At 33.4% G+C, this 18738-nt stretch overlaps 2 protein-coding genes across 2 annotated transcripts; both read right to left on the bottom strand.

The window, feature by feature from the left end:
* Positions 1-6024: 6024 nt before the first annotated feature.
* Positions 6025-8682, bottom strand: CYP6AS33 (cytochrome P450 6AS33). Its single transcript, NM_001172468.1, has 5 exons — positions 8576-8682; positions 6958-7915; positions 6651-6872; positions 6297-6548; positions 6025-6213 (listed from the first exon to the last, which is right to left on the bottom strand). Exons 2-5 carry the CDS (start codon positions 7817-7819, stop codon positions 6050-6052), a joined length of 1500 nt encoding a protein of 499 aa, NP_001165939.1. The 5' UTR covers positions 7820-7915; positions 8576-8682; the 3' UTR covers positions 6025-6049.
* A 559-nt stretch (positions 8683-9241) lies between these two features.
* Positions 9242-14239, bottom strand: LOC100119813 (cytochrome P450 6B1). Its single transcript, XM_001603479.5, has 5 exons — positions 14011-14239; positions 12577-13442; positions 9925-10146; positions 9579-9830; positions 9242-9508 (listed from the first exon to the last, which is right to left on the bottom strand). The coding sequence occupies exons 1-5, from the start codon at positions 14061-14063 to the stop codon at positions 9342-9344; spliced, it is 1560 nt and encodes a 519-aa protein (XP_001603529.3). The 5' UTR covers positions 14064-14239; the 3' UTR covers positions 9242-9341.
* Positions 14240-18738: the final 4499 nt, after the last annotated feature.

Below are 18738 nucleotides of genomic sequence, written 5' to 3'. Positions count from 1 at the left end.
CCGTTTTTCAAATCTCTCAAATTTCTCAAATTTTTCAAATTTCTCAAATTTTTCAAATTTCTCAAATTTTTCAAATTTCTCAAATTTTTCAAATTTCTCAAATTTTTCAAATTTCTCAAATTTTTCAAATTTCTCAAATTTTTCAAATTTCTCAAATTTTTCAAATTTCTCAAATTTTTCAAATTTCTCAAATTTTTCAAATTTTTCAAATTTCTCAAATTTTTCAATTTTTTCAAGTTTCTCAAATTTTTCAATTTTTTCAAATTTTTCAAATTTTTCAATTTTTTCTAATTTTTCAAATTTTTCAATTTTTTCAAATTTTTCAAATTTTTCTAATTTTTCAAATTTTTCAAATTTTTCAATTTTTTCTAATTTTTCAAATTTTTCAATTTTTTCAATTTTTTCTAATTTTTCAAATTTTTCAAATTTTTCAATTTTTTCAATTTTTTCAAATTTTTCAATTTTTTCAAATTTTTCAATTTTTTCAAATTTTTCAAATTTTTCAAATTTTTCAATTTTTTCAATTTTTTCAAATTTTTCAATTTTTTCAAATTTTTCAATTTTTTCAAATTTTTCAATTTTTTCAAATTTCTCAAATTTTTCAATTGTTTCAAATTTCTCAAACTTTTCAATTTTTTCAAATTTTTTATGCGGCACTTGAAATGCACGATCTCCTACCCAAATTCACGCATAAAAAAAGTCCCTTTCATGCGCTTGTTGGAAGAAACAAAGTGTACAACACGGGAATAAAAGCTATGTCAAGCGTGGGTGAGGTGTTTTCAACAATCGTCTACGTCTCGGGCGCCCTCGACTCCTATTCGTGCTGAACACCTCACCCACGCTTGACATTACTTATTTTCTCCCCTTGTTGCACAATGTACTATTAAAGTACGCTTTCCTTTCGAGCGCCTAACGTCAGCCAAAATAAACAATAAACGATCGATCTGATCTAACCCAAAATATTTGACATATCTGGAAAGTATATCTTAAGTATCCTTTTCCCCTGGGAGTCTGTTGATAAATGCTGTCCAGCTCACTTGCGCGCAAAGATTGTACCGACAAATAGGTCCTGTAATTTTTTGAGAGTCATAAGAGCTCTCGTTTTTCCAGAAGTTGAGAGCATAAATTAACATTGGTAGTATATCTATATAATTGGTGTGGTGGCCCCTTAATCATGAATGTGTGGCGTGCATGTTTCCCGTATCTGCGGGGCCTGGTAGAGAGCGTTTACAACGCTCTCGAGTTTTCGCCAAGCGGTCCCTCGCTTTATTGCTCCACCGCAATAAAGCGATCCGCCGCGCGCGCTCAATAATCTTCGAAATTCTCAAAAAAGCACGCGCGACACTCATCCGCTAAAGTGCCCAAGCTATCCCTTCCCTTCGGGCCTCATGAGCGAGACCAACGTCTTCCCTCCGAGGTCTGAACGGTGGCTTCGCTGGGGGCACTCGTCACTCTCGCTCGAACCAGAGACTCGCACAGACCTAGGCCCTCCTACCTGTCCCTCAGTCTGCGTTCTGCCGAGTCAAGCAAAGTTTGATAGTAGTAATTCCAAGCTCTCTAAATAAATACAAAGTTCAATCGAACACACGTGTCCAATTTCTCCCTACCTCACCTCTACAAGCGCTTGGAGACTAAAAATGTTTCTATTAATCTATTGTAGGTCAACGATATAATTCGAATAATAAAGTGCATTTATGATAAAGTAATTGCTTCCTTCCTAAGAAAGCCTTGTAATAGTAATTTTTGGAATTTGTGTAAAAACACGTGGGAAGTGTGTTTTGATGCATTTTTAGTCGAAAAATAGTGTTTTTGGAAAATGTCCGTACGGATGTATGTGTGCGTATGTAGACGCTTGTATCTCAGCTTCTCTTTTTTGGTTTTGATATTTCAGTATTTTCTAATAAAGTTATTGGAAAAGTTAATGAAAGTAAATTGCTTAACATGCGCATGAAAGAGAATAAAATTACATATCTTTTTACCGCGGAAAATTGATATTATCATTCGTCGTTCTTTTATTATACACCATAAAGTGCAATTTTTTAAAATTGTTTTAACTTGAAAACTAAATGTTAAATCTTTTTAAAGAATAACATGATTATTGAAAGTTATTACGACTATATTCCACTTAAATTTTAAGTTATTTCATGGGACAGATCCTGAGAAAAACATCAAAAACGGAAAAACAGCACCTTGGTCCCTTTCTTTGGGCTGTTTATGAAAACAATTAGTTTCAAAGCTTACCCTGTATACTCTATATAACTGAAAACTGCATCGATTGGATCTCAGCTTCAATTTAATGGATTTTAATCTTTATTGTTGTGACCGAGCCTGTACGTTGTGCGATTCGAACGCCAAGAATCGCGCATGGCGACCCAACGCAGCGAGATCAACGACGTCGCGGATGTTATTTATTGTTTATGATGTCTGATCGTGACAGCTGATGAGCTGAGTCGTGTTGATTACAATAAAGAGAGTTCGAGTTTGAGTTACGCATTTATAAATAACGTGTTGTTATTTACATTAACCCGTACCCGGTCATAACAATATATAGACTCGTTTTTTTCTGTTTTTGTTTTACCAATTCGTTAGCAACAAGATTTTCAGTTACGCATGTGTGTGTTTTCACGGCGATTTTTAAATCACTAGTGATTTTACATGCGTTCCGCGAACTATCCTTACCATTATAACTCGGAAACCAAATGTTGAACTTTTCTTCAAAACATCATGATTATCGAATGTTATTATAACTATAGACTACTTTAATTTTAAGTTATTTCATGAAGCATATCCGGAGAAAAACGAGGAGGAATTAAAAAGGAATTAAAAAAGAAGGAGGAGTTAAAACTCCAACGTGCAGAGTTTCTTTTTCTGTTTGTTGCTCTTTGGCAATCGGCGCACGTTATCGTGACGAATGTCAATTCTCGAGTAAGGCACCCACGCATTCCTCCCGTCAAATGGCAGTATGTAAGCCTATTTATAATAGTGTGATTGCACAGTAGAAAAATACTTAAAGCTAAATAAATAAATAAAATAAATACAATAAATGAATAAGAAATTTAATAATAAATAAAAAGTTTACAAATTTTCTGTTCATGCCGATGACATGCCATCAACTATATATCATAATATAATATAAACAATTATAGCTATGCGAGAAAAAGAGAGAGAAAATTATAATTGATTATGTATATACAGGGTGAGTCATTTTAATCTTTAATCTCAATTATCTTGTTGGCAAAGCATGCCAACGAAAAAAGTTTCGGATAAAAGTTTTAGGATTTTTCCCTGGCTATCTGATGATGACCTTGACAATGTCATTGAGCGTGACCTTCAAGGTCATTTGAAGGTCAAGTCGATTTTTTCAAATAGAAACCCCTACTTTTGGCACCAGAAATGGAAAGAGCGGGAAATTTTACGATTGAATATGACCTTGCCTTGACCTTGAATTCAATGGTCAAGGTCATTGGTCATGCCGATAACAGTACAACTGGTTAGCTGAACTCGAATGCATTCAAGGAGAAAATGTTACCCACAAAAGTTTTCAGTTTTCTCCCCGGCTGACGAATGGTCATCTTGACCCTGTCGTTAAACAGGATCTTCAAGGGCATTTCAAGGTCAAGTTGATTTTTTGAAATGGAAACCCCTACTTTTAGCCCCATAAATGAAAAGAGAGTGACATGCGTTCAAAAATGAAAAAATTTTCAATATTTCCAGAAATTTTCAATATTTTCTAAAATTTTTGTAATTTTTTCAGTTTTCAAAAATTTTCAAAGTCATTCCATTATTTTGTATTAGTGTCAATTTTCAAAATTCTTGATGTAGTTAAGTCATTCCATTATTTTGTATTAGTGTCAATTTTTGAGAGTGAACTACTCTTAACAGTTATGTAGATAGCAAATTAGTGCAGAAAAGCTTAATCGTGTTTTTTACTTCTTGTAAATCGATAATTATTATTGAAAAAAATCTGTTTCCCTGTTTACTGGTCTGTAATAAATTATTTTGATTTTGATCATGGCTGATTATGGTCCCAACGAAATCGTTGATATGATCATGATTTTGGGAGAAAGTCGAAATAATTATGCAGCAGCTGCCAGACTTTATGCTGAACGCTATCCCAATAGGAGACACCCAAGTAATGTTACTATTCAAACCTTAACTCAGAGAGCTCGAAATGGAGCTTTTGTTCGTCAACGCCGTCATCATGAATACGACGAAAACGATCCTCGTGTTATTACCATTCTAGCGATTATTCATCTTGATCCTCACATAAGTACTCGACAAATAGAAAGAGAAACAGGTATACCTCAATCAACAGCATCCCGAATATTGAGAGCGAGAAGATATCATCCTTATCACATAACATTAACACAACAGTTAACTCCAAATGATATGATTTTGCGAGTACGTTTTTGTCGATGGGCAATACGAATGATTCAACAAGATCAAGACTTTTTTAGGCACGTTCTTTTTTCAGATGAATCAACATTCAGAAACACTGGAGAATTGAATAGACATAATTGCCATTATTGGTCAGATGAAAATCCTCATTGGTTCAGGCCCATAGACAATCAACACCGCTGGAGTGTTATGGTCTGGTGTGGAATCATCAATGGCTATTTGATTGGTCCTTATTTCTTTGAAGAGAACGTGAATGGGGTAAACTTTTTGAGATTACTTCGAGACATTTTACCTGAATTACTAGAAAATGTAGACCTAGCCACAAGGCTAAGAATGTGGATCCAATTAGATGGAGCACCACCACATTATGCACGCATTGTACGTGATTATTTAAACACCCGCTACAATGGCAGGTGGATTGGGCGAGGTGGCCCAGTTGCCTGGCCCCCTCGTTCACCTGATTTAACCCCTCCCGATTTTTACTTATGGGGATATCTTAAGAATGTTGTTTATGCTCAACGGCCAACAACGCGAGATAATATGATCGAACGCATTCGTACAGCTTGTGCAGCAATCCCTCGAGATGTTCTACTTAAAACCATAAGACAATTCAGAGCTCGACTTGATCTTTGCACCAACAAAACGGCGGTAATTTCGAACAATTAATCAATGGTTAACTCCAGTTAACATTCCATAAAAATACCAAAAAAATAACAAAAAGGGAAAAAACAAAAAAAAAACAAATAAAAAAAAATACAAAAAAAAATAAAACAAAAAACAAAAAATGGGATGCTAAATCCTTTTGACAACCTCCTCGATGGTGCATCCTGGGTTCGGCTGATGTCAAAGGTAATTTCCGCACAAAAGATGATTTGTTTCCAAAATCACATGTTCGAACGTAAAATTTCCCGCTTTTTCCATTTCTGGTGCCAAAAGTAGGGGTTTCTATTTGAAAAAATCGACTTGACCTTCAAATGACCTTGAAGGTCATGCTCAATGACATTGTCAAGGTCATCATCAGATAGCCAGGGAAAAATCCTAAAACTTTTACCCGAAACTTTTTTCGCTGGCATGCTTTGCCAACGAGATAATTGAGATTAAAGATTAAAATGACTCACCCTGTATAATTGATTCGAAATAATTTTATCTATCAAACGAAAAAGTACAAAAACTTTATAGAATTATATATGAAGTCAAAGCAATTCAGATATTAAAGCGATACATAATGTTAAAGGAAGCTACGTGCCAAAGAATTGGCAGCGGTTTTTATTTTTGTAACACCAGCACGATTTTCGCATTTTTCTGACCACATTCACATTAAACGGGACTAAATTAACTTTTTTCAGAGCGGCGGGCAAAAAAAATTTTAGCAGGCGTTTTTCATTTTTTTTTAAATGGCCACAAGAAAATGGCCAATAGTTCACATCAAATATACGTATATATGTGTGTATCTGTATAGGAGTATGTACATGTGTGTGTGCGTGTGTGTGTGTGTGTGTGTAAACCTTAGTACACAATATACTATTTATAATCAGTACATAATATTCTACTGATAACTATAATATTTGTGCACAATTATTTGCGACAGTTATTTTCTTATACATTGTTGTGTAAATAAAAGTTTTATCGGCTTTTTATATATCGAACTTAGTTACAATTTCGTAATTTTCAAATGTATTCCACCTACAGGTGTAGGAATAATCGATCGATTCTCAATAAAATAAGTGCGACACGTCTTATCGCATACATCTACTTTAAACTTATTTATTATTGCAACGATGCCAATTTTAGTTTGATATTTGGCAAATCTAGCTCCTAAAATCATGAAAAAAATGTAATCATGCTTGACTTACTAATTTTGAATTTGAATAATCATTAATACTGCTCTTTAATAATACCTATACAATTGTGTGGACCGTCACCAAATGGCAAGTAATGCATTGGGTGTCTACTTTTTTCATTTTCTTCACTAAATCGTTCAGGGTCGAATTCACCCGGATTAGGATAAATTTCAGGATCACGATGTATTGCCCAAACTGGAATTAAAACTGGAGTGTGCTTAGGAATCGTTACTTTTGATCCATAAAAAGTGTAAGGAGCCAGTGATGTTCGTCGTAAAATACTTCCAGGCGGATATTTTCTTAGAGATTCTGAAAAAATTCAATTATGATTATATAACGATACTTACCGATAACTCCATAGGATTAAAGAGTAATTTTGATTCTTTAGCATTGATGAAAAGCAAAATTCACCTTTGACAACCTTATCTAAGTACTTCATGCTTTTAATACTTTCATAAGTTAATTTATTCTCATTTTTTTTAAGTTCACTTATTATTTCCTCCCTTAACTTATCTTGTTCATCTTGATGAAAAGCTAGTTCATATAATGCATTACTGATAGTAGTAGACGAAGTTTCAAATCCAGCAATAAAAAATACTAAAGCTTGAGCAGTTAATAAACTATCTGTGAATTCTGGAACGATGCATATTATTAAAGATTAAATATGAAAAAAACGCATGGAAAGTATATACTCCTAGAATACTGATATAATACATACCAAAAGTACTTAACTTTTCCGGTTGATTTTGTAAATCCATTAGCAAGTCCACAAAATCATTCCTCCTTACTTTATTCTTTTTTCTATATTCTGTAGTTTCTTTAATAGATCTTATAAAGAAAAGAGTCGCATCATTTTGCAACCATTGACCAGATATCGCATAGAGCTTTGGAAACAACTCACGTAATAATCTTCTGAATTTATTTTTTAGTGTTGATGCAAACAAGTCTCTACCGAATCTTCGAAATTCACTATTTTCATCATGAAGTGCGTTAGTGTTTAGCCCAAACGCACATGCTCCAATCGAATCAGTTGTAAATTTTGCAGATAGTTCACGACATTCGACTGGCTGATCTTTTTTGACTAACTCATTAACGTACTCTTCAAGATTTTGGGCACAATCGACCATCAAATAAAACATATCTTTTAGTTTGCCGGAGGTGAATATCGGCGATAATCTGTTTCTCAAAGGCCGCCAACGTTCATGTTCTAAATTGAGAAGATTTTCACTAAATGGATCGTTTTTCGGAATCGAAGCGACAGCACGATCAGCAAACACATTAAAATCTTTTATTAATACATCTCTAATGAGATCAGGATCTTTAATCATAAGGGAGGGAGAACTTCTGCTAAACAATCCTATAAACTGCTCATTTTTGAATTCATCGTAAAACTTCTGAACTAATAATGCTGGGTTAATATTTCCAAGTATTACGTCTTTAAAGTTGCCAAAAATAGGAATTGGCTTTGGTCCTAGAACTTGTCTCTTCTTCCAAAAGTCAAAATTGGACGTGAGGTAATAATAAAAGCCCAGGAACAATAGAGCCATGCCTATCAAAATTTCGACGACTCCAAGCTCCATTGTTTTGTTTAAGAAAGAAAAATGAAGAAAATACGAATTGCTGACTAATCTCAAGAATCTAATGCCTAATCGTCGGCAGATAATATACGGAGCGATCTAAAAAAATGCGATTATCATTATCTTTATTCTATGAAATACATATTCTGTTTAAGGTTATATATATTTAACAAAAATCAATATATTACTTGACATATATTTACTATTTTTGCAATAATAATTAAAAATACTTATATACATGTTGAAATACAAAAAATAGTTTGCATAAAACAAGTTGTATTGAACAAAATCTTATTTATGAAAAAATATCTGAAATCAATGAAAAAATAGTATAGCGTGTACCAAGGGTGTAAGGTGGGTTTTTTTAGACCGAGTGCGGAGATTGCCGTACGAGTCGAGGCAAGTAGCCCGAGCCGAAAGCGTGTAGCGTCACTAAAGTGACTTTTCTTTGACACGGTACTTCAAAGTATTTAGTTCTATACATGATACATATACCTATATATGTGCCAGTAAATGCTTTAATCATTTTTCAAATTTTTGAAGAATTTTTAGGTCTAAAAAACGTGGAAACCGAATATGCATTGCAAAAAGAGATTTCTATTTTTTATATTTAGTCATACTGACACTAATGCACCAACACGCCGATATTTCTTTTTTCGGTTTTTTTCTGTATTTAAAGTGATCTTTAATAATAAATATTTTATACTTAAAGTTCAAATTAGCTTGAAAATGGAAATATTCAGTTACACGGTGTAATACCTTTATAATTTAATAAACTTTACTTGATAAGATGCACTCATCAAATTCGTCCGCTCCGGAGAAACGTGAACACAACTTGGTGTAGTCAAGGTTCTCTTATCACTGGCAACCAGACGCACTCTTGCTTGCTTTGTGTGATTTGTATTCCTTCTCACTTAAGCTTCAGCTAGGTTAATAAATGACGTATCACAAGTCATTAATGCTGACTTTAATTCGTGGCGGGCTTGAAAATATCAGTTTTTATTACTACTTTTGTAAATATACTATATACATTTTTTATCAGTGGAAAAAATTCTAGCTTTGTTATAATATGCTTCATAGTAAATAAACATTACCAAGTTTAATCGTACAACTTAATTACTGATATTTATAAAATGAAATTAAAAAACAAATTTGGTGTATCATCATTATCATGAATAATTTTTTGTTTATATTATGTATTAAGATGTTTAAATATTATCGTCTCACTGCTACGTTGATAAAGAGCCAAAGTGAGCAAGAGCGTTACAGTATGTACATAAATGTGAAGTGAAATATGTATGTGTGAAGAACTCGTGGCGTCGTCGTATAGCTGCGCGAGCGACTGGGTGTTAGTCCGGCGCCTGATTCCAAGCAGTAAGCAGACTTATTGAACTCAGTTGCTTATATTTGAATAAACGACATTCATACCAAAGACCAACTTTTATTGTTCGCTGCTTCTTCAATTACACAACATTTTTATTATATATATGAAATAAAAAGCACGGGTATTTATATGAGTAACGAACTACAAGACTTTCGATATTTTTAAATAAATTCCTCCTACTGGAGCAGTAAAAATTGCGCGGGGCTCAACTTGATACGATATACATGTTTTATCGCAGACATTGACTTTGAATTTATTGATTGCGGCAATAAGCCCTACTTTCGTTTGGTAGTTTGAATACCGTACCGCTGGAAAAAAAACAGCAATTATTCATTGTAAATATTAAAATGTGTAATGCGACTAATATTAGATATTTACCAATGCAGTTATGAGGGCCATCACCAAAGGGTAAATAGTTCATTGGATGTCTAGAGCTTTCATTATCTTCGTTAAACCTTTCAGGGTCAAATATGTCGGGATCTGGATAAAGATCCGGATCACGATGAATAGCCCACACAGGTATTATAAGGGTTGTATTTGCTGGTATGGTCACCTTCGTTCCGGTAAAGGTATACTGCGCATTTGATCTTCTTTGAATAATACTTCCAGGTGGATACTTTCTTAAGGTTTCTATAAACAATTTGATAATTTTAATTTATTTTAAAAAATGTTTAAAGAGACTTCAATCAATTAACAGCATTATTCTTTGATGGGCAACTTTTACCTTTGTATATTTTATCTAGATACTTCATTCTTTTAATGCTATCGTACGTCAACTGTCCATTATTTCTTTCGATTTCTTCCCTTATTTCATTTCGTAGTTTATCTTGAATATTTTGATTGAATGCCAGCTCATAAAGTGCATTACTGACTGTTGTAGAAGAAGTTTCAAATCCTGCAGCAAAAAATGCTAAAATTTGTCCAGCAAGAAACTCATCACTGAAATCTACAGATTAAAAAACTATACTTAGTATACTTATATAGTATACAAGGAATGGATATGAGCCATTCTACGAGAAGTAGGACACATAACGGTCGAAAAATGAAATTAAAAAACCGCTGCCAATTCATTGGCACGTAGCTTCCTCCAACTAAATTTATAGGTCCAATAAATAAAATATTGTGTTGATATACAGTATATCTGCCTGCTAATGTACGAGGCGGTTTTTCATACACAATTTAAGGGGGCCACCATCTTTGAAATTAAAATCAAAATTTTTCATTAAAAATTTCTAAATACTTATATAAATAAACCAAATTTTTTTACTATTCTTAGACATAATTACCTTTATTTTGATAGTTTTAGACCTTCTATGTACCTCTATAATACTTACGTATAGTAGGGAGTTCATAATTCACTGACCGTAAGATTCCAAAGGAACGAATGGCCCAAAGGAGCTCAAACTCCAGGATATTGTTTAAAAGTACATTAGTTATGGTATGAATAAGGGGATTTGGTTTCAATTCCATAGAAAAAGTTTTATAAGTATATTACTGATTTTTTATCAATTTTTGATTAATTTTAACATGATTATTATGTAACTTTTTTTCTATGGAATTGAAACCAAATCCCCTTATTCATACCATAACTAATGTATTTTTAAACAATATCCTGGAGTTTGAGCTCCTTTGGGCCATTCATTCCTTTGGAATCTTACGGTCAGTGAATTATGAACTCCCTACTATACGTAAGTATTATAGAGGTACATAGAAGGTCTAAAACTATCAAAATAAAGGTAATTATGTCTAAGAATAGAAAAAAATTTGGTTTATTTATATAAGTATTTAGACATTTTTAATGAAAAATTTTGATTTTAATTTCAAACGTGGTGTGTCCCCTTAATATATAAGTTTTGGATGGTTCATTGTCCAAAAGTTTGCAGACTCCTCTGTTTTTTTATTATAGAATACGAACACTGCTGTCAATTTTTTTTCACAGAAATTCGCGCATGTTTACATGTGTTTCTAACCAACCTAACCATCAAAACAACTAGCTATTCATTAGATAGGTTGCTCGCGCAATTTTCGAGAAAACGATTTTAGCTCTTTACTTGAAAACCACTTGATGAAATCGTTTAAAATTTTAGCATCAGTTAGCCACTTTTATAGTGAATCACCAAATAAAATTTTGAAGCATTTGACTACTTATCTTACGAACCATAGGGGTTTGAAAGCTGTGCGATGAACTTAGCCAAAACACATAAAATATCTACTTTTTCCCAAAATCTCAAGTGTAATAAAGCCTTTTTACGTCCGTAATCAAGGCACAAAAAAAACTCATTTTTTTCAGTTTTCGATTTATTACTGGAAAAATAAGTCATCAAATGAAATTTTTATGGGATATAGTTTGACACGTGATCCATTGACATGGTTTTTTGCGAGGTTATGATATTTAGTTTCAGAGATATCAATTTAAAAAAAATCACCTTTTTCATTTTATCTGCCGAACAAAGCGGTCGATCCCGAGGACCAAACGAGGAAAAGTAAGTAATTTTATTCTCATTCAAATGCATTATAGGTAAATTATTTGTAACAATGGGATAATTGAAAAAAACGCGAAATAGTGTTTTTCAAAAAACAAAAAATGGCCATAAAAAATAATTGAAAAAATAACTGTTTTTCCCGAATTCAGAATCCAAAAATATATTTGCATGTTAAATTTTATTGATATCGACGGAGTAGTTCCAGAAATATTACGGTACACACACACATCCATACGGACATTTTCTAAAAACACTTTCTAGTCAAAAGTACTTTCTAGAAGTTTTGCCAAAACTCAAAATTTTACTATTACAAAGCTTTGTCTAGAAGGAAGCAAAAAATCGTTGAAAATTACCATCCCTATCAAAAGTTGTGAACAATTTGAAATAGGGCAAAAATCATCGAAAATGAGAAAAAATTTCTGAAAAGCCAGAATTTTCACTATTTAGTCAGATTTTTCCATTTTCGACAGTTTTTACCCTTTTTCAAATTGCTTGCAAGTTTTGATAGGGGCGGTCATTTTCGGCGATTAAGTTTTTTAAATTTAAGATTTCAGGCCTCGCTGTCCATTAATTCTGGAAATAATAATGTTCGCTCGGCCAGGTAATAAATTATCCGGGGCGCAACAAAGGCTATTTTTTTGCAATTAGTAATAAGCCCGTAACTTCTTGTTGGCATATGATTTGAAGGTGGCACCCATGTTTTTTACATATTGTATGTCCAAACGTATGTAAAAGCTTGATCTGGTGAGTGTGCCCTCAAAATTGCAAGAGCTCAATTTTTTTACAGTAAAGTGTCCGACTTCTCGTAGAATTACTCATATGCATCAGAAAAATGAAAAAAAAACACTAAAAAAGTCATATTGAATTAATTATAAACCTTCACGAATATTTACCAATGTTGCTTAGTGTATTTGGTTGATCCTGTAAATCCATTAATAAACCAACAAAATCATTTCTTCTGATCTTATTTTTCCTCCGATATTCGACTATCTCCTTTGTTGATTTAGCGAAAAATCTAACGGGTTCGCTTGTTTTGAAAGGTCCTAAACTTTCATAAATCCATGGAGCTAACTGTTGTAACAAAATCCTACCTACATTTACAATAGTCGGAACAAATAGAGCTCGACCATACGTTCTGAATTGGCTATTTTCTTCGAGCGCCTTCGTATCTAATCCTAAAACGCAAACTCCAATCGCCTGTATTGTAAATTTAGATGTCAGTTCACGAACTTCCACTGGTTCATCTTTTTCAATTAATTTCTCCACGTATTTTTCGAAACTATTAGCACATTCAACAAGCAAGTAGAACATTTCTTTGAGTTTACCAGACGTAAAGATCGGAGTAAGTTTCGTTCTGAGTGGACGCCATCTGGCATGTTCCAAATTAGCAAGATTTTGATTTACAGGATCAGCTTTAGCGTTTACGTAGAATCCACGATCAGGAAATACATTAAAGTCCCTTATCATAACATCTTTGATAAGACTAGGATCTTTTAAAATTAATGACGGAGTTCTATTCCCATAAATTCCAATCATTGGTTCTGATTTATACTGATCATAATATCTTTTCATAAGCAAACCTGCGTGAATTTCGCCAAATAAAATCTCCTTCACGTTGCCAAAAAATGGTATAGGCTTCGGTCCAACAACATTTTGTTTTTTCCAGAAATCAAAATGGTATGTAAGATAATAGTGGAAAATAAATGATAGTACGCTGAGCCCTATTATGATCTCAAGCGTTCCGACTTCCATTGCGTTACTGCAATATATTAATATTATTATTCTCTTATGAAAAAGTAGATAAATCATCGATTGAAACTCGATTGTTAATTATTTTATAATTTATTGCAAAGAGCATAAAATATTACTAAAATTCACTACTTATTTTCAAAGATCTTTATCATTATTATCGAGAGTTCGAAGTGTAAAAAATTGCAATCTGAACGTATTAAACAATTTTAAAAAATACTATAAAATCTTTTTCATAAACTCAAAAGCGAGTTATTCTTTTTTCAAAGTTATGATCTGAAATGGTTACTTAGTATACTGCACATCAGAGTGTTACCATATCTCAAACAAAGATACAACTAAATAGATAATATCTTTACAATGGCAGATGACAATTAATAGGACATCACACAACTAGAGGGGGCCGCAAGCGTCGAAATTAAAAATTACATCTAGCGTGATAAAATTGCAACCTCTAAAAGTGTTTATCAAATATCGTTTATCTTCATCAGATCCATATCTGAATTTGTAATGTAAGTCAAATAATATATATATATATTTTTTTTTTATTGTTAAAGAGAAAAATTCTATAGACATACCTCGACTTTATTTTTAAAACTCTTTTGATTAATTTATTGTTAACATGTAACATTAATTCACTGTTTTAACATGTTGCCTCCGAAACGCAATAGTCGACGTGGCAACTAAAATGAAATATGTTAGTCTTCGCGGAAAAAACGTGAAATTTATTAGTCTTCGTGGCTAAAAGGTGAAGTAAGCTATTTTTCGCGGCAACTGTTAAAATGTGAAGTTCTTTGTGGCGAGATTTGAAATATAAAGCTCTTCGTCGCGTGAAAATGAAATCTCATACTATTCGTAGGGGGCAACGATATATGTATATATGTGTGTTAGAGTGTGTTTATATCGTCGGTCCCTACGAAGAGTAGTACGGTTCAGATTTGCAACAAAGACTAGTACGGTTCCGATTTCCCGCGAAGACTAGTACATTTCATCAAATCTTTTTCACATGAAAAAATCTAATTGTTTTGGAGTAAAACAAATAGTTATTTTGGTTAAAACTAATAGAAGTGCAATATTTTTAAAGTTACCAAAATTTTTTTTAAATTTCAAAATTTTAAAAGTTATGAGATTTCATATTAATTTTTTTCTTCTAATTAAAGTTTTGAATAAATATTTTTAAATTTTGAAAATTTTCAAAAATTGTTTGGTAACTTTAAAAATATTGCAATTTTATTAATTTTAACCAAAATAACTATTTGTTTATCTCCAAAACAATTGAATTTTTTCATGAGGGAAAGATCTGAAATGTACTAGTCTTCGCGGCAAATCTGAACCGTAGTGACTACTCTTCGTAGTGACCGACGATATGTACATATACATACAAAAACACTAAAAAGGCCTTTCGCCCAGACTTGAAAAACTCGACTTTCGCTCCACTTTTTCGTAGCCGAAAAGCGCGCTTTCGATGCACGTGTTATGAAAAATATTTTTTGTAACACATGCACGATTTTCGCTTTTTTTTGACCTAAAATTAGGAACAAAAGTAGTCGTTTTCCGACCAGCAAAATACTTTTGCGCACGCTACACAATTCATTGGCAAATCTTCTAAACTCGCAAGAAATTCAACAAGTGCAGTTTGGAACGCGAAATTCAATAAATGCGTTACAATAGTACATTGTACAACAAGGGGCGAAAATGGGCTTTTCAAGCGAGGATGATGTTTGAGCACGAGTGGTAGTCGAGGGCGCCGTAGGCGCCCGAGACGGACACGAGTGTTCAAACATCATCCGAGTCTGGAAAAGCACATTCGCCCCTCGTTGTTCACCGTGCTTTTTATAACAAATGTATAAGGAAGACCATTTGGGTCGCCTATGAAGTGGATCGAGAATGGAGTTGTTCGAGTCGTCCACTACGGTGGGCGTGTATAGATTCATATATATATATATATATATATATATATATATATATATATATATATATATATATATATATATATATATATTATTTAATTATTTTATTTATTTAAATATATTTTTAGTAAAGCTTTTCAAATTTAGTAAATCAAAATTTTAATAAACTGCAAATTTTGAAAAATTATGAGAATTTTGAAAATTTTCCATAATTTTGGAAAATTTTGATATTTTGGAAATTGTTTCAACAGTTTTTAACGATTTAAAGCTTTAGTAAGGAGTTTAGGAGGAGACTAAGCGGGCTTTTTGGCCTCGTGTGGTTGCAGTAAGTACTCGTTTGCGACTCGTAAACGCCCTCGCCTTCGGCTCGGGCTAACTCGCCTTGACTCGTTCTGCAAACTCCACACTCGGCCTAAAAAAGCCCACTTTACGCCCTTGGTACACAATATACTATTATGTAAAACGCGAACGATTTTCGCGTTTTTCGTACCTATTAATAGGGACTAGAGTGACTTTTTTGACCGGCGGGCAAAAAAGTTATTTTAGCGGGCAATAAAAACCTTTATTGCCCGCATATTCAAACAGCGGGCAATAATGGCCTTTATTGCCCGCAAAATTTTTTTTTGTAATTTAAAAAAAAAAGTTGATTTTTATAAATTTGTATTATTTATTTAGTTTATATAATGTTTGAACAAGACAAGAGCACGGTTGCCGTGTCAAAAAATAGTCCATCAGTCCCTCTTAACACGTACGAAAAAACGCGAAAATACGTCCGCGCGTTACATAAAATATGGTGTGCACCAAGGGCTAAGTGGGCTTTTTGGCCTCGTGAATTTTGCAGTACGAGTCAAGGCGAGTTAGCCCAAGCCGAAGGCGAGGGCGTTTACGAGCCGCAGACGACTAAAAAAGCCCACTTTACGCCCTTGGTACACAATATACTATTATTTACGGCTTAACTATAATAGCTACTTTATTCCCTGAAAAGCGGAACTAAAGTAGCTTTTTATTCCCTCATATATTTTTCCCCCGTATTTACGGGAATGATGTTACTTTATTTCCGCATTCCCGGATTAGCCAGAATAAAATTTTTATATGCAACACGGGACTAAAGTCGATCATTCCCTCAGGTGATTACTGCCCTCGCTTTGCTCGGGCAGTAAACTTACCAGCGGGGATGATCTACGGCATCTGTCAAGATTTCTACCAGGGAACTTACTGCGCAAAATGCCTATGTGCAACTGAATAATTAAACTTATTTCAAAATTCAGAAATACAATCGATAGCACCCGCTTGCAGATATACTTGTAGGTTATACGAACTTACTGTGTGAAGAGCACAAAAGCAACTGAGAAGACGAAGAAGAGCGACCGATCAAGTAAATAACACCTTTCACTTTTTAGAATTATACAAAAAAAATATTGCATGATTCATCGTTTTAGTTATTTTCCTGATACTGGCACACTTACACGTGTAAACATTCCTATGAATGACGATCTCGTCCAACGGAAAAAACCGCGTTTACGAACGTCCCGATAGATTTCACTATCACATTGAAATGAACTAGAAATTTGCTTAGCACGCGTGCCTCGCGCGTGGATTTTGTAGTTGTTGTTGGGCTCTCTAAGGTTGCTCCCCCCTAGTTCCTACTAATGAAATTTTTTGATAACGGTCGGAATTGGCTCTATAGCTTCAATTCGATACTAACCGTTATCTCCTTTTTGTAGATAGATGAATGCTTTAACATATTTTATGTAACACGCGAACGATTTTCGCGTTTTTCGTACCTATTAATAGGGACTAAAGTGACTCTTTTTTGACCGGCGGGCAAAAAAGTTATTTTAGCGGGCAATAAAAACCTTTATTGCCCGCATATTCAAACAGCGGGCAATAATGGCCTTTATTGCCCGCTAAAAAGTCTTTATTGCCCGCAAAATTTTTTTTTTGTAATTTAAAAAAAAAGTTGATTTTGATAAATTTGCATTATTTATTATTAAATAAAAAATGCAAACAAACTGTTATGTTCTTGAACAATATATAATTTATAACTAAATATAAATTAACATTGTCGAAATTTCTTATTTTTTTCATTAAAACCCTTTACATAATACTTTATTTCATTTTTTTCCAATTTTCTCATTATAAATTCGGTACTGTTAAAATCAATTATTTATTTACAAAAAAAAATAAAAATGAATTTGACTTTTATATAATGTTTGAACAAGACAAGAGCACGGTTGCCGTGTCAAAAAATAGTCACATCAGTCCCTCTTAACACGTACGAAAAAACGCGAAAATACGTCCGCGCGTTACATAAAATATGGTGTGCACCAAGGGCTAAGTGGGCTTTTTGGCCTCGTGGATTTTGCAGTACTCGTCTGCGGCTCGTAAACGCCCTCGCCTTCGGCTCGGGCTAACTCGCCTTGACTCGTACTGCAGAATCCACACTCGGCCTAAAAAAGCCCACTTTACGCCCTTGGTACACAATATACTATTATGACCTCAACATTGTCAGGACCTCCTGGAACCCCTGAGTTATTTCAGGGATGCGGTATTTTTGTTTTGAACGCGATGACAAAAAATTTGTTGTGTTGAATTCATTGAATAAACGTCTATTTATAGTCCTATTGAACTCCACTTTCCGTCGGTTTTAAACCTGTATTTCTCGGTGATGGTGCTTTTATATTTCCGCATATTATGCTTTATCAGCAACACGCAGAGAGTGTTTTTTTATCTAGATTGTTTAAACAGTGTGACATAAAAGTAGGTCCGACAAGATATTTTTATCTTTTCATCTTTTTATTAAAGCATGTCCGACAAGATACAATTACACAAGCAGGCCAGATTTCTTCTTGATCCTAAGTAAAATAAAAATTAAGATTGACCAGAATTGATTTCACTTAAATATCTTGAATGTTTGGTTGGAAGCATGGTCATATTTTATATGGTTTAATGTAATGCCACCTCAAATCTTGTATGCTATTACATTGAGACTAAATAAAAAATCGTACTTATCACATACATGATATGTATAAGTAGCATCACTGGCCTAAACAACAGTAAAAATCAGAATCTATGATTTTAAAGTTATCTTTCGCAGATTCATCAATTTTTGGATGAATTATAGGTACCCTACACTCCAATCGTTCGTTACATGACAGTAAAATTGCCCTATTTTTCGTCAAACGCTAACTTTACGTCACTGTAAATAATTTCGGCGTTTAGCAATTTTAAGCTTACTTTGTCTAAAAGCTAGCTTGAACATAGTAAATAAACACCAAGCATTGTTCTACCCCTAGTTTTTGTTTCGGAGCTGTGACTAATTTCTAATGTATAATGTAAAAGTTAAGAAGTACTAGATGAGTTAAAAAATTCGTATGTAAGATCGATCTAATTAAT

Source organism: Nasonia vitripennis, chromosome 1 (genome assembly GCF_009193385.2).
Source record: "Nasonia vitripennis strain AsymCx chromosome 1, Nvit_psr_1.1, whole genome shotgun sequence".
NCBI lineage: Eukaryota > Metazoa > Arthropoda > Insecta > Hymenoptera > Pteromalidae > Nasonia > Nasonia vitripennis.
The sequence above is the reverse complement of the archived record's forward strand: the minus strand, read 5'-3'. Positions and strand labels throughout refer to the sequence as shown.